The sequence below is a fragment of the Tyto alba genome, unplaced genomic scaffold (genome assembly GCF_018691265.1).
Source record: "Tyto alba isolate M040663 unplaced genomic scaffold, T.alba_DEE_v4.0 Super-Scaffold_1, whole genome shotgun sequence".
NCBI classification, from domain to species: Eukaryota; Metazoa; Chordata; class Aves; order Strigiformes; family Tytonidae; genus Tyto; species Tyto alba.
In genome coordinates this window covers 9571180-9591598 of record NW_024881261.1, presented here as the reverse complement: position 1 = coordinate 9591598, position 20419 = coordinate 9571180, and the positions used below count along the sequence as shown (strand labels likewise).

Below are 20419 nucleotides of genomic sequence, written 5' to 3'. Positions count from 1 at the left end.
AGATTCTGGAGGTATATATAGATGTGGGCTTTCCTAAATAAGTTTGAAAGACATCTAACTCAAACCAGGAAAATTAGCACATTTGTTCCCTAATTAAGGAAGTGCTTTATGCTGATTTATAACAATGTTTTAATAAAAGCTAAAAGTTTCTTCTCAGTGGGATACTCTGGATTTGTGGAATTCTTCCTGTATGCCAAGACTTGGCCTTGCCTTATAATTAGCAAGAATATTAGCTGGTAATTGCCTTTTGATATCTGGTATCACTATAGCATGTAAAACACCATACACAGTAAAACATTTCCATACCTGGCATAGCTTAATCAAATTACAGACATTTATGCCACATATTGAGGACTAGAAAACTTCAGGACACCATCCATATTCTCATAGCAAGATTGCTTATTTATGAGATTATTTTTTTTTTAAGTTCAGGCTACCATATGGAAGCTAACTATGTTTTCCAATTTATATTCAACATCAAGAACAGGGACACTGTCTACTATTTGAAATACTACTAAAAATACAACACTACGTTGTTACGATAATGCAACCAATCTCTACATGTATCAGAATCAAGCTATGTAAACTTTTACATTGTTACTATGAAAGCTTAAAGCTTGTTCTGTTAAGCAATACAATTAGCATTTCCCTCTAACCCAGAAGATGAATCACAGGCTTAATAATAAAGTCTTCTTATAGCAATTTTGCTAGGCTCAAAGTTTCCTCTCTTAGTACATGCAATAGGGCAAAATTAACTGTAATCAACTGACAATGATAGAAAATTATCATTTGTATTGGATCGCAATCTAAAATGAGATACTAAAATCTCTGCTCACGCACACCGTAATTCAGGGCCTGATCCCACACACATTTACATATCTAATAGACATTGCAGTGAATAGTCTTAGTTTTTCCAGAAGTTATTTGTGTGCATAGATGGTTACAAGAAAAAAATTTTTACTTCTTTATGAGCTACCAATTAATGGTTCCTGTTAATGTTAATGCTTATTAAAGACAAGTAAAACAATGAGGTCTCCAGCTCAGTCTGTTCTCTCTCCAACCTCTTCTAACCCTCCCTCCTCTCCGCTTGATGCTTCCATCGCCTGGTAACCATTAACAATTTGGTATGGTAAGAGCAGTGTACTCCTGGTAAAATAGAATTTAGGACTTATTTACTACAACTGGAGGTAACGCTGAATCCAATGAAACTGCCATTTGTAACATAACAGTGTAATTCCTCAGCAAGGTAAGTGACTTTGTTATAAACGAGCCAAAGATGACTGCTCTGAACAATGCTCCTGGAGCTGCACTCCTACACGTCTCTTATCCCTCCCCTGCCCATCACTCTCCTGTTAACTCTGGCTCCAAGTCAGCTCCTGACTGCCTGAGATTCTTTGCCTATCGGGAGGCCAGCAGAGCTCACCTTCTGGGGGACAGGCCGCACCATTTTCAGCTCTTCGTTTTTTTATCAGCTCTTATCTGGAGCCACAAATAGAACTAGCCAGCCTTGCCAGGCAGATAGGACAAACCAGCTCTGTTCACTCGGTTCTCAACAGGCAGGGAGGTGCATTTTACCATGGGGGTGTGGGAACATGTCAATCGGTGGAGGTTTTACTTGTCATCTTTGTCAGGAAGCAGTTACTCTGTTCTGAGAAAGATTCCAGAGACAGACAGAGCACCCAACTACAGAGGAAAACGATTGTCTGATCATGTTACACGACACATGAGCACGTCCTGAGCTGGCTGATGCAGCCTAGTGGCTTAAGTCACCGTGTTCCTGCAGTGCAACAACCACCATGGACATGTGTGCCAAGCAATCATGGAGTGCTTATGCATCTCTCACATAACCTAGGGAAGCAGGATTACAATCATATCAAATATGCTTAACAGTATGATGTAAACACAAAGTTGAGAGCCTGGATGGCAACAACAACAGAAAGGCATCTCATACAGAGCAAAGTAAGAACACTATCACACTGAAACCCTGCTACTATACAATGAGCGTGACAGCTTTTTGAGGAAATGGATTTTTTCCACATCTTCACAAGACTAACAGACTAAATCTATGGCTAAAAGTTTAAACATTTTCAACGGGTATGACAACAGTCAGACAAGTATAAGCTTATTCAGGTCTTTCAAACTGTAGATGTATAAGTTGAAGTGTCAAGAACACACTTTAGTATACAAAAAGGAGAAAGACAACCAAGCCACCTGCAGATGCAGATGATACATTCTGGTCCCAATATCAGTTGTTTCCTCCAGCTAACAACATACTGTATAAACTGAGGGGGTCTAACCACCTCCTGTAGAGTTGCAGTCATGTTAAATTAAAAAGCCATTAGACTAAGAGGAAAAAAACACTTACTCGAACAGCTGCATCCCACTTGTATGAACCATATGGTCAGACAACATGCAATATAAGTAAATAACTATATCGTTTAAACAAAAACTACATTCATTTAAATATGAGCTCTGCAGTTTATGTATAAGATTCAAAACAGGACTTGAAGCAGCCTCCCATATACAACCCTTTCCTTTCTCTCAGCAAGACAAATGAGCACAAAAAAGATGACACTTGCTGACAAACCCAGCTAGTAAGGCACAGACTTAATGAACAGAAAGAGAGAAGTCTCTAAGATTCAGCACTGGCCCTCTCAGGTCAAACTGTGATGTGCAGATACAATAAACAGGCAGAAGCCACGCCATCACCCCCTGTCTCCTAAACAACAAGTGACCACATGCAACCAGTCACCTTCCACAAGCTCAAAGTCTCCTTAACAAACTAATGAAAAAAAAAATCATTGTTTCACTTCCATCAGAGAGACATATTTCTATAGCTCTCCTTTCTCTGATAATCTTTATGCAAGCAGACATGAGGTCAATAATTTTACAGAATATTAAACTGTCATCAGCTTGGAAGTATCTCCATAAAAAAAAAAAATCCACGATGAGTTTAAATATTGCCCTAGAGGAGGCAAAAAAAAAAAAAAAGTATCCCAGTAACCCAGCCTTGCAACAGAATAGTCAAAGCACAAAAGCAGCATATGAGTAACTGAAAAACAAGTGAAAGAAGAAATTAGATCCCCCCAAAATAGCAAGATTAATCTGGTGAATTTAGCAGGAGTACAGTTCCAAAACCTCATTCCATCTGCCCCCTTACTTTATCAGGAGGTCTTAGCCTTGCTGTTTGCTGCCTGGCCTGAATTACCCTTCTCCTTTCATGACTCAAGGGTCTCAGCTGGTCTGATGCTGGAAAAAGCCTAATCCAGTGTCTTCTGTAAATTGAGACCACTACTCACTATGGGCAGAAACAGTAAAACAAACAACTTGTTGCTGTTTCTGAACTGCTTACGGATTATATAACATTAAGTACTGCTTGAAATACAGCAACTGTAATACAGAAAAACATACACATCACCCCAAGTGTTTCAGGAATTGTGCAGGTAGTGCTCCTCTCTGCCTTCTGTGATGGGCTGATACCATTCCAGTTTGACACAGATGAAAGACATCAATATCCAGAAGAAAATTAAGTAATTTTTCATCTATCTAGCTGTATTTAACTGAAGAACACAGGTAACAAACACAGATTTTCTTAGATTCTAGCTATTAATTTTTCAGCACACAAAAAAATTTTCTAAAAAAACCTTTATTAACATAGGAAAACAAATATTTCTAATTTCTGCTATAACCCATCTCTTTAGGAAACAGAAGTACACAGTTATAGCAATCACACTACTCCACTATTCCACCCACATTTAGAACATGAAAAATAAAACAAACTCAGGCACCGGGCTTGAGGCTCTTTTCAAAGTCAGGTTCTGCAGTGTAAGTGCCAGATATGGACTTTCAGAAAAGAGAACTCGGGTTTAAAGGAAGCAGAAAACTCCATAGTATAGATTCCATTACTGTGCTGGTTACTCAGTTACTCTGATTTAATCCAGCACCTTCATGTTCATCACCAACTGCTACGTTCACCCCCAGCTTGAAGCCCTTTTGTTGTATCTATCCTAGGCTACGCTAGGACCAAATGCGGCAGATGCTGGTTGTACGGTACCAACCCTTCCCTTGTTTCACATGGGCCTATATATTTCTCCATATTCTCACCTTTCATCCTACATACTGTGGTGACTTAATTCAGACATCTCTGTACTGTCCATTAAATAGAAACTGTGTGACAGTCAGGATTGCCTCCTGCTTCAGAACACCCATCTTCAAAGGTGATGATTTCACAAAGTTTTACAATTATTTAATGCTTCATTAAACCTCTTTCTTGTAAAAAAACACAGCGAGTCCTTGTTGTGGTCACAGAGGGATCAGTGGCACGATCTGGAGCTGCTGAGAGCCCCTCAGGCCCTCGCTCTGAGGAGCAGGAGCCTCAGAAGCCCTTTGCAGAACCGAGGCTGACCAGAGACAAAGTTCTGCCAGTAACCCAGCTGCCTGCCACGCAGCTTCCTTACAGCTTCTAGGCAAATATAAACATAAGTCGAGAAATATAGAGATACTTGTATCTGAAGGCAAGGCTCAGAGTGGAGGCCCGGTGGAGGGCAGAGGCTCACACAGTGGGGGTCTGTAAAATGATGAGGCCCAGAACAAAAGGAGGAGAGAGGCACAGAACATGGCGGCCCACAGAGGGGGAGGCCCAGCGAGACAGCAGCCACTCGCACAGTGGAAAACCGATGACTCTGTGTGGGAGGCCCACGGGGGAAGTGGGGGGGAAAACAGAGCCAAAAGAGAGTGGGATGCCTGAATGCATGGCAAGCCAATAAAAAGGTGGGAGGATTACAAAGCAGAGGCTTGGGGAGAGTCAGGGCGGCTCCAAATTGTTGGAGGCTTCCCCCCAAAAACTGGGAGGCTTAGAGACTGAAAGCTCTCAGAGGGTGAGAACAAGAGTCAATGAAGCCCGGAGTGAGTGGGAGGCTCACAAGTAAAGCCCCCAGGTGAATGAGGCTCCAAAAAAAGGGGAGGCATCCATAAAAGTGGGAGTCCCCAAAAATCCCAGCCCATGGAGAGACAAGTCCAAAGATCCAGGGAGCCCCAAAAGCCTGGGAGATCAAGCAAGGGGAGCTGGAAATGGAGGGAGGCTCACACGGGGAGGCCTGGAGCAGTGGGAGGCTCGGAGGATAAAGTCCCATGGAGGTGGAGACCTAGAAAGTCCAGGAGGCCCAAAAGAGGGGGATGCCCAGAGAACCCCAGCCTGTGGGACAGGAGGCCCAGCCCCACAGACTGAAGACCCAGCAAAATGGAGGCCCCCAGCAAGTGTGTGTGTATGTATATACGCAAGTATGTATAGATATTTACAGATATATGGTGCGCACATGAGAGTGCATACTGTTATTTCTTAAACTTAGGCAAAATCCAACCACAAGAAAAACAAGTAAAGAAAATTTTTTCAGCCACTCAGCTTAGAAGCTCCAGCTTGGCTTTTTCTGAGGGTCACGGTGTCAGCACAGCTGCTAGAGATGTCCCTTATCTCCTGCTCCTTTCCCTTTTGTAACCATCCTCTGTCCTGCTCACTAGCTAAAGGTTCTCCCTCACCCCAGCGCACATTCCTCTAGTGACCACCCTGCATGTTTCTCTCAGATGTCAGTATCCATCAGGTGTTTTTTGATGACTTTGTCTTGAATGCAGGTACTCACTTTCAGCAATTAATTCAGTTAAAAGGAGCTTAATTTTCACAACTATTCCTAATGAAAGGCAGTGGTTGCCATTAATAGTTTTTTAAAAATCCAGATTTATCCAAATCCCTGAAAAAGAACTTAGAACAAAAAATGCAAATAGACAAAATTTTCTTAAGTATTCTTATGCTATATTCCTTTTCACCCCATCACACTATACAATCTAAACATACCCTCGCCCCATATATGAAAATAACAGAAAATACATACAACACAACCATGTCAACTATTTACACTGGATTTCTGAGAGGTTGTTGGGACTATACATTCTTTTCCTATGTTTTGTGACTCTCCATAAAGCACTTAATCTTAGATGTGTTGTTCCACTGTTTCCCAAATAAACAGGAAAAAACTTCACCAAAGCAGCCAGAGTCTATTGCCTAATTCACTATTTGGGAAATATGTGAAACTGACTATTTACATAGAACTGTATGAAGCAAATAAAATTGAAAAAAATAATATAAAGAGCTAAGATTTTTTTTCCATCTCTTTTGGGTATAATTATCTATTGTGTAGCTTGCATCCAGTGAACAGTAGAAAAGAAAAAGAATGAACACATAAGTATTCAGAGCAGAATATGCTATTTTGAGCCTTCTAGCAGTAGAAAATTTACCTCCTTCCCACCTCCCAATAAAATCAAATGACTCATGTAATCTTTCTTTTCAATTAAACTGTAGATGTTTGCATACTGAATTTGTTCTGTGTGGTGCTGATCACATTGCTGCTTGTACATGTGCGATTCAGCCATTTCACCCCCTGTTCTTTACCCACCCCACCCACAAATTCTTCAGATACTGAGCAATGAGAATATCCTGTAATTGGCCTATTGCAGGAAACATGACATCTCATCATTGGTTCAAGGTACATTTGCACAAATCGACTCATTTTTAACAGATTAATATCAAGGTCTTACCTTTGCAGGTGAAGCATTTGATGTGAAAGTGTCTGGCCTGAACACGGAGTACTTCACCTTTACATGGCTCCCCACACTTATGGCAGTGGATGACTGGCTTTTCAGAGGGGTGGTGAGGCTCCTGAGGATGGGCCACTGTAAAACAAAGAAATATGATTAAAATCCAGGCAAAAAGAATATTTTCTCCTGTACATAAATCTGTGTTCTCAGACACCTTTCACCATGATACAAATACATCTGTTCACACTTTACATTTATCTAAAAAGTCACCACCGTTTTTTTTAAATACAGCCTTTTCATAAACCAGTAGTTTAAGCCATTCACGTCACCTACTACCTCTTTCCACTGAGGCTGCCATGGAAAGATGAAGAAAAATTCCCACTGCAGTATCAGTGCCATGAAGTGTTTCAGAGTGCTTAAATTTCTCTTTCCAAGAACATGAGTGTGTACAAACCGTTCTATAAGCACACAAGGCAAGAAGAACTGGGCTATTTTAATCCAAGAAAACACAATCCAAGCAAAAAGAATAAGAGGAAAGCAATTACAAATCATGTTTTGGGAAACCAGATGAACCAGACAGCCTGACTTTGCATGCAAATGACTATATTAAATAAAAATAAGAAACATCTCCGTTTTGCTACAGCACATACCTAACACAGGGAAAGCACATCTGAAGAGAAGAGAAGCCAATGTTATTTGTTTCTACTCCTATTAATTCTAGCCAAAACTACTCTCTGCATGCTAATTAGAGATACTATGAGTAAACAGAAATGACCAAAGCATCTGCTATATAGTCAGGGAGACAAAATCCCAGGTACTGGTAGTTGATCAGCTATACTGCAGTGCTGATCAGAGCTTGGACAGAATACAGAAGGTTTCTGTCAGCTTTATTGTGTTGTAATCATTGTAATAAAAGTTTTATTGCTCCACATTTGGCTTCTGTGAAAAATGTTTAACTTTGTCTTCAGATGTTCCCTGTGGCAGCATGGGGCCTCAAGAGAAACGCACGGGTGTAAGCTACAGCAAGACTGCGACTCAACTGTAGTGTCTGAAGCGGAAAATATTACCCAGAATGTTCCCAAACAAAACTATGTTCCTTCAGATCTCCCTCCCACACCCCACTCTAGCAGCAGAAAGTTGTTCTCGTAATATTGCTCTCAAACCAGTGATGCTCATCAGAACATTTCAGAGAAAACATACCTCTCTACCCACGCCTCTGTCTTTATACCACGCCTGTCCTGCTTTTCCTGGCCTGCAAAGGACTGACCTGCTGATACACCTACATCACTCTCACTGCCACTGGGAATTAGCTTCATTATTTTATCTTGGTATTTTCTGGAGCTCTGTTCCTTTCCCTGACATCTCCCCAGCCAGCACTAGTTTATTTCAAGTTACTGCTTATGCAACAATGTAACAGATACCTTGGCTCATATTTACAGCACCACTTTCCTCTCCTTCCTTGGTGACTTTCTAGGGAAAAAGCCCCATGGCTTTATGAAGTCCTTCGATATTACTCTCCTTTATAAATGCTCTAGTGAAGAAATGCTGCTATTGTTCTCCATTATAAAAATACAAGATTAATAATAAAAAAGCCTAACATGTGATTACAGGAGTAACAGCATCAAGAACGGAGAATAACAAATATTATAAGTAATAATTTCAGCTGTAAATCTAGCCAAACCAACATGGCAGCTTCTCTTTTGATCTTCACACCCCACTCCCACTCTCCAATCTTAAAACGAAGTGGCTGAATTCTTCTACTCAAGCTTGAAGTTTGGAATACTTCCTCCTCCGGTAGCCTCCTTTCAACTATTTCTCTTGAGCAGTTATTCAGCCCATACTGGTGAACAGAATGCAGTTGGCAATGCCAACCAGTATTTTCAATTAGCAGCTCCATTTAAATAAGAGCCCAGTAAATGCCTTGCCTTGAGTGAACTTTATCTAATAGTCTGCAATGCAATACTATTTCTGGAATGGAAGTTATTCTTCCAAACAAGACTATTAACTTGTAACCAAGGAAACACATAGTTTATGCAATGAAAAAGAAAAGAAGAAAATAGACAAACATAGAGACAAGTGCTAGCAAATTAAATTATTATGAGGAAAATTCCCTCTCAGATCCAGACAGCCTGAGATGGGCCTGATGCGCCTGATGCCAACTGAAGGAAAGGTAACAGAATTTTTCAAGTTGCTCAAATGAGGAAATGGATCAAGGATTTGGGCAAATACTCCATAGGACTGAAATGTTACAGGTTGAAATCTGTATCCACAACATTCTGCTCTCTCAAACTCACACGTGGAAGACACCCTAACATATTCTGCATGCCAGCATCCAGATCTTCCGGTATTGATCTGAAAGACAAGTTTTTGCTCTTTACTAGAAAATAAATAAATGTTCTCAAGAATGGTCCAATGATATAACTTCTTTCCAGTTTTGCCTTTACAGACATTTGAATGAATACAAATACTGCCAGCTGGTATTTCCAGACTGATCTCTTAAGGGAAGCTAATTATGGTACTTATCTTACTGGCCTCAATTTGGCATTGTAGGTCAAGATTGAGTAATTGACTTTTGCTCTCCTGAGGAATTGCTTGTAAGCATTTTCCTTTGGGCAGATGCAATACACATAAGGCTTCTCAGTGGCAGAGGTGACCCTTTATAGTCACCAGTGAGGACAGAACAGGGAATTAAAGAAAAATAAAGAGAAGTACCTTTATAAACAGCTTATTTAAATGTTTCTGACTAAAGTCCAGCCAGCTTACTGGACATGTACATTGTGAGCTGCTTTGGGTCTGAAAATCCTGAGGTAGGCTCATCTCCTTACAGGTATTTCACATCTTGACACACTAAATATTTCAGGCTCTCCCTGCACCAACCCTCTCCACACTACCTGCATGCCAGAGGATATATTCTCAGGCATCACACACCAGCAGCAATGGTGCAATAAGGCAACTATATATCATAACTTAGAAATTAACAGATTCCAGCCAGTATAATTAGTGACAGGACATTAATTTAAGATTTGGATAATGCAGGTTCCAACCCCTGCTCCACAACAGGTATCGGGCTCTTTGGATGGCATGCCCTTAACTCTAAAGGACTGAATCAGACAATAAAATTCAGCTAAGTCTCCGAGCCTGTAACCTATCAGCTTAAAATAAGGTTACCTGAATGTTTTAGTTTCTCTGTGTCTTGAGTGTCCCTGACTGTAACTCGGGTGTAACAGCACTGCCAGCCTTACCCTAGTGTGAGAATAAACAGATAACAAGGTTCCCAGGCACTGGGATGGAAGGAGTCACATAAGCACTTAAAACAGTAAGTCAGTCCTGATGGTCAGTCACTTATGCCACATCAGCCATATTTCTGGAAACAGGATTAATTGGAAAGGGAGCAACAAAGACTAACTTGAGGAGTTGCGTTGCCTTTAATGAAGTTCCAGATCCAAATATGCTAACACCACAACTATCTTCCAAATTAAAAGAAATTAAAAGAGCATAAATAAACAACTTTCTGAGGGAAAGATGCTACTAGAGCAACACATTCTTCGTTTAGTACTGGGGCTCACAATTGTCTTCATATCATGAAATGCATGGTAATGTAATAAAACCACAAGTATTTACCACTTCCAGTATACTGATGTGAACCAATACTTGTCTACATGCAACTCATGTCAGATTAAGACAAAATGTGATTTTATATCATTTAGTCCAACAGTATAACAAAGTGCATGGATCCTTTTGTGTAAGATTAAACACAATGTAACTTAGTCTAGCTCACATTAGCAAGGTACAAACGCCTACTAACACAATGGACCTAGTTTCAAACAAACGTCATTCCATCAAATGTACCTAGGCTACTAACTGAACTGTTCTCTTAAGCTGGCTCTAGTTAAACTAGTGCAGTGCCTACACTTGAATAAAGAGATGTTGGAAGCAGGTACACAGATCAAACAGATGCAACAATTTCTTTGAATATTTAGTCTTATTTCTATTCCTTCAGCACTTTTCAAGATTAACTATGAAAGCTACAGTACTGTATTTAGCTACAATAAAGTCTAAGCTCTCACAGACTTTACAATTTTACAGAGACAAATTACAAGAGATCATCAATAAAATTTTTCCAGAGTTCTAGGTTGCTTTATAACAGTTTTAACTTCCAATGCTGCTGGGCCCTGCCTGAAGACATTTTTTTTTTCTTTATTAATGAACAAAATCTCTGGTAAGAGATATACACAGAAGAACTTTTCAAGACAAGCTAGGTTGAGAATTCCACTCGTGCTTACAAGGCCAGTTGAAATTAATAATTAATGAATAATTAATGCTTTCTTACATTCATTTGAGTTTCCAATAAGACAAATCAATGTCCCATTAAATATTCAATTTACCCAGAGAAACACATACACTGGCTGGGACTACTGGGAAGTCTGGATTACATTGTTTAATTCAAAGCAGGGTGGGGAGATGGGGTGGTGGTGGAATCAGTAGCACCTCCTTCTATGAGGAAGACAGTCTGTGTCACCAGAGTCTTGCTTTGTGCAAACGTCACTCCATGGACATATTACCATGATTTTTGTCATTCCTTACATTTCCTTGTGAATCATGCAATGTTGATTTCATTAAATTTTGCAACTGCACTATACTGATATAAATTCAAAATAACTCTACCAGCTTGAGACTACTCATTACTTCATTTTATCAGAACATCTCAAAACAATCCCAGATCTGCAAAGAAAAAGAAATAGGGAAGACCAGTGATAACCCAACGTTCATATGAGAAACCTACGGTACTTCCTGAGCAAAATGAAGGAATTAATTTGCTGTGCAAAGTTTAATACTATCCTGTCATTAGTGCTTTATATAAAGCAGATAATTGCACAAAGTTTAATAGCAATTACATATTTTGCTGCATCAGCCAGAAAAAAAGACATCAGTACTCCTACCAAACCCTTCTGAAATGGAAATTACAGCAACTACCTGAAGGGTAATGGTTGTTGAATAAAAGAAAATAAGGAAAATACTGCAGCCCCCTTTATTGATGATGCTCTCCCTGAATACAGAACTCTTAGGAAACCAAAGATCAATCTAAGTGACTCTTAGCTGCAAGTTCCTGCTGGCAGGATTCCACATCTCTGCTGCAAGCCACAGAATACTTCAGCTTTTTATTGGAAGTCAGAAAGAAGCTTCTGGGAAATGCATAGTAAGCTATGCGCATACTTCAAAGCAGAGGTCACAGCAAAATAAGCCGAGTTCATTTCTGCTCTAAACTGAAGTAAAAAGCAGCTTCCTCTAAATTTAAACAGGAGGAGGCTATATGCTACTGTTCTTTTAAAAGTTTTTTGTCATTTTCACATTTGCAGGCCTACCTTCACAAATAAACTTGGGAGTTAAATCTCACCATGTTGTAGCAGGTGTAACTTCAAACTTTTTGCTAAGATACACAATTTCTTTGACTTCTAGCTCCGTGACCTCTGGGCTCTTTTGCACAGCACTGAGATCATGCTGTGCCCACAGCAGCATGGGCAAGGGGACCCTCAGGATTTCACAGCTGTGTCCTTCATATTTTAAAAGTGGCCTAATACAGACAGCATGCTCTGAAATGCTAACTTTCAATTGGCTGCTGTGTTTTCTTGTCTGAAGGCTGAACTATTAAGAAGGAAAAACAAAGCAAATATATAATGGTGTGAAACTATTGCACAGTTTTTTGCTAGCCTGTTTTAAATTTCCTTACTCCTTTCTGCTTTTGCGAATGAAGGTAAAATGAGATTGCCAAGACAGTAAATGCAACCGCATCTTCCCACAGGTAGTAGTACTCTCTGCCCTCTCTGTCTCTGTAATACCTGATCCAGCTTTGGAGGGCATAATTTCTTAAATTAAGTTACAGGAGTTGAAGTTTAAAACTTGAAGCTTTCAAAATCAAAATTCCCTCAGTCCCTGACGCTGTCAAGTGGCTGTACCGTTACTCCAGCTGGGCAGCCGCTTGCTTGGGACAGGACAGAGGTAAGCAGACAGGCACTGTGCACAAGATGACAAGCTGAAAAAAAAACTTGTTCTGAGATGAAAGGCACTAGAGAGACATCCGAGAAGCAAGTTCAAGAACCAGATCTGGCTTATCACTTTTTCTCCATGCTCTCTTTGTAAAGAGAGGAGAAGAAGTAATTTTCTCCTGTCCTTTGTGTTTCTTGTAGAGGTTAATGTCTCTAACCTCTGGTTTTTAAAGCTTGCATGTCTATAGCCCATACACTCCCTGAGGAATTCCTCTTTCATAGAGGTCCAGTACAGTGGAGCTTTGAGGAGTTACTGAAATAGCTATTAAAAAGAAGGGATGAAAAATGCAGTGTCACTTTGCTTATCTGCAGACTCAGTTCTTGAATCTTAAATCTATAAGAATCCTATCAGCTAAGGTGACCAAGCAGTGATTGAGACTGAAATCAAACTTCCCAGCTGTCAGTGACAGATAAAGAAGTTACTGCAGTCACTAGCCACAGGTATGAGAGGGATCTTCAGGAACTCCAGGATATCCCAGAAGGAGGCACTCCCATAAAGAGATACCAGTGAGCTGCATGCCTACACATGTATGAGAAAGCCTAAGGCAAAATTCTAGACTGCAGCTTGCTCATACTATTGCCATTCAAGTCGTATCTGAAGAGTAATTTTAGAACTCTTCCTGTAAATTTATCTGTATAACTCCTACAGTGTGCCAATTTGTCTTGAAGCTATTTTTGCTGTCTACATATAACTGGAGAAGCTATTTTTTAAAAAGGCATGGAAAAAAAAAAAAAAAAAAACCAAAAACCACAACCTTGTAGCTATTTGCCATAATTTTTAATGGTTTTCTGATATTTTCAGTGAAAGAATTGTTATTTTCCCCCTACAATTAGCCTGCTGCTGAACACAGCAGATGCAAACAGGACCACAGTAGCCATCAGAACACCGCAGGACAGTATCTTTTCTGGCACTGTAAAAGCTAGTGCCCTAATCATGGTGATACATGGTACACACATACATGTGAGAGCACACTAGCTGGCCACTGTGTTCATACTGATAGGGCAAGAGACCAGCAGCTCTCCCCCATCTTAACTCACACTCTTTTTTATGGATTGTTGGTGGGATGAAAGTTAGAGCTTAGTAAATAGGGCAGCACAGGAAAGAAGGCTGGATTATGTGAGAATGTCAGGTAAAGATCCATAGCATAGCCCACTTCTGTTCTGATTTAGATCCAGAAGGATCTAAATACTAGATACTAATTCTCCAGTCCTCTGTCTCTGGTCTTATTCTCTACTTGTTCTTCATCTTGAATAAACCAATTGCACCAGAGGTATCTATCCTCGAAACAGTATCTCATGTCCAGATGTGGGGCTGACTGCAAGACAGTAATAAACAGATTTATATCAGTTTTCTCCACACCACTCCCCAAGCCCTTTGACAGGTACTGTAGCAACTTAAAAGATTATCATAAAACACCAAATAGATGACAAGGCACATGTCCAGCATAGAAATGGGGTGCAATACTACCTTGAGAAATAGATTCTTTAAAAAGAAAAATAAAGACATATAAAGACATTAACAAGTTTAACTAGTTAAACTAGGATGACAGGCTAGGGCAGCTCATAAGAAAGCCATTTGAGAAAATGCTGTAAGTAAAGGTATCAAATTTAATTTGCATGAAAATAGGGTGCAAATATTTCAATACCAGAAATTGAACTGTAAAAAGAAAAGATGAAATCTAAAGAAATCCAGGATTTAAATACTTTCCTACGTATTTGAAAGCATGCAAAACACATGGATAGAGCTGATGCAGCTAACAAAGAAATAAAAAAATTTAGAGAGACAAGTGCCTGGTAATAACTCAAAATGTTAACAACTGTAACTTGAAATCAAAGTGAGAAGGCTCCTATGTTATTTACAAACAAAAATAAAAAGCTTTGTGCCACATATATACAAACATATGAAAAGACTAGGAAATAATGATCTTTAAAATACAGCAGGGAAAAAAAAAAGTCACGTTGGATTCGTAGTTTCAGAACACAACTGCAAACATACTTATTTTCTCTGTATTTTGCCTGCTGGTTTCTATCTTCCTCCCATCCCTCTTCTGTTATCTAAAGTTTCAATACTGCAATTAATTTCCTACAGAACAGCCTGCAAGATCAGGGCCTAAGGCCCCAGCCTTATAAAGATTTATGCATATGAACAGTTCAAAATTAAGAGAAATACTTAACACCGGTACCTGGCCGATCGTATCTGAAAAGTGATCACCTTATACAACACACACACAAAGTCTGTGTGCTAGAATAAATCTATGATTGTTCTGTGATAAAAATCAATGTGCTTGACGGATCCAGTTTGCCACGCTTTTGATAGTGACTGAGATTTTAAGAAAATTTGGTTGCATTTATTTGAGGATTATAACCTTATCTAGATGCACTGAGGATTACACCAGTGATTCTGATATTCTACAGCTTTATGTACAGTTTTAACAGTTTCTCAGTGACAAAGCATAAATCTTACTGGTTTTCAGTAGGCACTTATGCCTGACTACTGAGGCTCCTTGGGATATTCTACTCTTGCTTCAAACCCAGGAGCCTGAGCACTTTCTCAGTTTGTCAGGTACAAACACACCTTAATGCTAACTCAGCTCTACAGTTCAGTTAAACTGCAGCAGTATCATTGATGCTGTTCTCAATACTAAAGCATAAGGGCCTATTTAAAATAATTTGTCATTCTCTAACACAGTAATAGTACTATCCTTCATTTACTGAGCAACAACAGCTTCCACCATGTCTGTCCACATGTTTGCCTTTGATCACTTGGTAGGTGAACAAGAGCACATTCTATAGCATCTATATAGTAGAAACAAAATGATTTGACAAAATTATTTCATTTATATTTGTCACGACATATATGACAATCACTGCTTAAGAAAAATTATAATCCTTTCAAAGAAGAGTCATGAACAGCTTGTTAACTGAGTATGATCAGAAGTTGCTTTAAGTTCAAACAGGGAAAGAAATAGGCAGTTTAAAAACTATTTTCAGTAATGAAAAGGCACTAAACTTACAATGAAGTATACAGCAAACTAAGACGTGCTGTGAAACAGATGATGTTGAAACAAATGTTGACTAAGCTAAGACTGTCTTTCAATCAAAAACTACATTACTCAACATGATTGTTAACAGATGGATTACTGATTAGTGGTTAGCAATCCAAAGGGAAGCAGCACAAAGTGAATTTAGTCTGCCGTATTTCTACATTAGTACAGAGTAATTTTTCATGAAACAGATCATTATACAAATTGGGTGATAAAAAGACAGTGAATCTAGACTGTCTCCTCTAACGTTCTAAGAATGCCCTTTCTGATCTTCATCACACCTGCAAAACTTCTCTGCATTTACTTATATAACTGACTTCCTAGGGGACAGTATTTCAAGATAATCAGTTCACCCTTCAAAATTTACCGAAGGGTTGGAGGACCATGCTAACTAAGCATGTGTTTCTCATATCTAACATCTGCAAGTCTGTAACATGTAGCAACTGCTTATCATCCTTGTAAGTGGTAAAAGAATTTTGTTTGAGTTATGCCTTCAACACACCCACCATACATAAGAAGACCCAGTCACTACTTTGTAAGTGTATTTTGGTTTTTTGTTGTTTTTTTTTGTTTGTTTGTTTGGTTGGTTGGTTGGTTGGTTGTTTTTTTGTTTTTGTTTTTCTAGCACAAGACATGGGTAATTAGAAAGTCAAGAGCTCCTAAGAGTACTATGAGCAACTATCTCATACACATCACTTGATGTCCGTATCAAAATCTTATTCAAAGCAATGAATAAACAGCAGTATCAAACTATTCACTGCAAATCTTCAAGGATCCCAAGGCTGCACAAATCCAAGTTACTGAAGTTGGCAGAAAAAGCAATTGCTTTTTCCAGACAGCATGGAAATTCTGGCTTACTGATGAGTGCTGGTTACCCATAATAGCATGCAAATGTCGAATAGGCCTCTCAGTTACCTTAACAGCAACCCACGTGGGGACTTCAGTCAGCAGCAAACTCTAACTAGAGCTCCCCTATGCTTCCTCTTTTGAGGATGACAAAAGTATTCCATACAGTAAAAAGAACTAAATTCCTTTTTGAGGTAAGTCAATATAAAAAGCTCATTTAAAAAACAGTTCTACAGCTCTTTACCCTGAGTTTATCCGAGGAGGACCACTGACCTACTTAAGGCAATGGTCTCCCAGATACCTTTCAGTATCTTCATAATGATGTATTGCTGCTGCAGTTTGATGTGTGTATGAAAAATAAAGCCTGCACGAAATAGGCCTCTCATAAAGACCTTTCAAAAGAGAATCTGCAGTAAAATCTCTGTCCAGTTACCATTAGCAATCTCACCAAGGGTTTTGTACAAGACCCTTGCAGAGACCTGTCCTTGGCCATTGTTTTTAAACCGGGGAAGCTCTGCCCCCCATACTCAGAAACTCTCCTTCAGTCATGGATCTTGTAAATGCCCATCATTCAAGTACCACCCTCACTTCTGGCATTTCTAAGGACTGAGTTACACAGCCTCAAACTAAAACTAGACAGCCACATTCATGAGCAACATAACTCTTCACATGGCTCCTGACTCCCAGGATAGTTTGCCATGCACAGAGCTGATAAACAGAGACTTCAGAGGCCCTGCCCTGTGGTTAACGGCCCATGATGGCACCTGGACCTTACAAACATTTGCAGTGAAATCAATTCCTCGAGTTACATTATTTCAACAATAAATAACGGTGTACTCTGAAAGTCTACCAACTTTTAGCACTGTATTGCAAACAGATTATCATAAGGAAAGCACTGATGACCGATACATTACACTTGAATATAGCCTGTTCCTCTGACTAGCACTTCAAGTGCTGGATAGTAAGTAGATGCTCTCAAACCCATCACATCCTGAGGTCTCTTTGGAGAAAACAAAACAAAACAAATAAAGCAAATGCAACTGCTTCTTTGAATAAATAAACCATTTATTGACCCAGAAGTAACAAAAGATAACACTCTTCTGAAAGGCTGCATTTATATTTGGATCACTTCTTTAATTTGATATAATTTTAAGATCCTACTTCTGTACCAGGTCCTGAACTAATACAAAGCTCTACAATACTGCCACGTAGATTATAATAACATCTGTGATATTGAACTGGTGCTAACAGCGCTGGGAATTAGAGAGCTATCCTGTTGACACTGTTTATAGAACCTTGCCTATTAAGCTCTTGTATGGCATAAACGCAACAACATTTCACTTCTGAACAGTTCGCATTACTTGGCTTGGCCCTTATTTTAGCACTTGCTCTTCACTTTGCAGCTCTGAGGAGATTCCTCAGCTTTCCTGCTTCTATTCTCCTGTCTATATGGAACATAGTAACACATAACATATGTGATCAAGCTACATAAGGCTTCTATCATTTCTGGGTTTATATCACTTTATGATAAGCCCATATAAAAGCCAGTATTCTTTCTCTCGTTGTTGCCTCTTACACAGCAATGCAGCTAACAGATAACACAAAATGACCATCATTAACAAAATACATGACTTTGCTGCAAAAATATCACAAAGCTTCCAAAAATTGAGCCTGATTTTGAGACAACACTGAAGCACGCACTTAGCTTTAAATCCCAGTGATTCAATTAGACTCAACAAGATACTCTGCTGAACAGAATAGGCTTAAGACAGTGCCTGAGTATTCTCCTCAGCCAGATCCCTAGTGAGCCTGAAAGCTATCCAGGCTCAACGAAGGCAAGGATTAATCATCCTTTTGGGAATACTGACTGTTCTCTAGGTGGAAAACCAACTATGTTATAAATAATCCTTTTTAAATTAGTTATGGATTGCCCCCAGAAACAATGGAATCTATTCTCTGGCTTCTCCCACCCAAAGGGCACAGCGCATTTTGATTAGTGGAACTTCACCTTTTCCCCTGGTATGCATTAATTTTTCCACAAAAAGAATTGACTCTTCTACAGCAGCAGGCCAAATTATCATCCTAACTCACAAGTTGTTTCCTACCAAGCTTCCTACCTCCCCTCTGGAAAAATATTCCTTTGCCCTAGCTTAATGTATTTTAAACATGCACAATTTCACTATGCCAAGACTCTATATTTAAAAACCTTGCCTTTTGGATTCTCATCCAAGAAAACCAACCGTGTAATTGGCAGTCTACTCACTTGTATTCAACATAACCAGTAAGGCTTTGGTAGCGAGGGTGCTGCAGTGGTGACTCACATAGGAGGTGGTTGTGGACTGCATTGTGCTGGTCACAGCTGGTTCCAACCAGATCAGCAACGGACAAAATGGACCAACTGCACATCAAAACAGAACCAGAGGAGCACATAGCACCTCTGCAAAAACATATACATAAAAAAGGGTGGGCAGTAAACATTGAAAGGACAGACACGCAGCAGGGGATGCAAGAGAGATGCCAGAGCGCAAGTGATGTTGAAAAAAAGAGGAGACACAGGAGACAATGCCAGGGCAAGAGAGACATCAAAACACAGGTAAGAGAGAAACTAAATGATGGCAGCTGGGCAGGAGAAACGCTGAGGCAAACTGGTTGCCCTGGGCAGGGACAGAGAGGAGACTCAGGAAGAGGCATGACTCCAAAGTATGGCCAGAGGAAATCGTGGTGAAATAACTGAGTAAGAAAAAAAGAGCAACAAAATTAAAGGAACAACAATGCACTGACCTCAGTCTCCTGCGCCACCCTCACCTCACCAAAGGTACCGAGCGTGATGCGTGGCACGGGGACTGGAGATCAGAAAGAGGAAGAAGTGTCCAGAGAGAAGTTGAGGTGTGTTTCTCTAAGCATGTGTTTGCTTGCTTTTATTTTGAACACCAGAATCAGTAATTATAAGCTTATTAACTAAATTGATTGAATCCCCTCTACTCAAAATTGTGTTTTTTGGCCCACAACACTCAGTGCTTCAGATGGATGAACAGCATAACCGCCTCTACCGCTACCTGAACCCATGAACTCTGTGATCTCAAATTTAATGACTAAAATGCTAAGCCCTCCCCTCCAGTGAGATCAATAGCAAAAGTTCTCCCATTTCTCAATATAAAATAGCTGCCATGGTATCTTCAGAGCTGGCTCCTACATGGGGATGGGATGCAAGGAATGTATGGAATTTCACTATGGGAAACATGGGAAGCCATCAGGCATGGCAGGACTGCACACTGTGCTTGCCCGACTCAGGATGTGAATATTCATATCCTCATGTGAACTAAGTGCTATTTATTAAAAAATAAATCTCCAGAAAACACGCAGTGCCTTTGCTGGCACCTCCTTGGTTATTTTTGTTTCTCTCAGTACACCAGAACTACAATTTGAAACCTAGTATTAAAAAATGAATTTAGAAAGAGAAAGTAAAGAAAAATGAACACCATAAATCTGCCATTAAAAAAATCATTCCTTTACAGTTGTTTTGTCTTAAAAAAGTAGTAAGATGGTTAAGATATTCACATAGTACTGTTGAGGTTTGTTTTTTTTTTTTTTTTTTGTACAAGAGGAAGCAGTTAAATCCCAAGACTAAGATTTCCTTGTCATAACTGCTGAACAAAGTAAAAAGAAACTCTCTGCTCCAAAGACCTCTAATTCAAATAATCAAGGCAGACGAGGAATGTTCTTATCCTCATTTTACAGATTAACACATGGAGAGATCAAATTACTTCCCCAAGGTCACCTTAAGAGTCTCTAAAACAGAACTGTTCTACAGTTTATTACTTTAACTACGAGAGCATTTTTTTAGTATCTACTACTATGCATATTTTTAAAATACCTTTTCTGTGGCTTGTACAAGAT

At 39.5% G+C, this 20419-nt stretch overlaps 1 protein-coding gene across 14 annotated transcripts in view; it reads right to left on the bottom strand.

The window, feature by feature from the left end:
* Positions 1 to 20419, bottom strand: part of ABLIM1 (actin binding LIM protein 1) — a 221297-nt gene that overhangs the window by 107679 nt on the left and 93199 nt on the right. For all 14 annotated transcript variants that reach the window (XM_042787562.1, XM_032988650.2, XM_042787553.1 and 11 more), the window contains one exon: positions 6589 to 6723. Coding sequence is in view for 12 of the 14 variants with exons in the window: in XM_042787553.1 (XP_042643487.1) it covers positions 6589 to 6723 (135 nt within the window). In the remaining 2 variants the exon portion in view is untranslated. The remainder of the gene's footprint in view (positions 1 to 6588; positions 6724 to 20419) is intronic.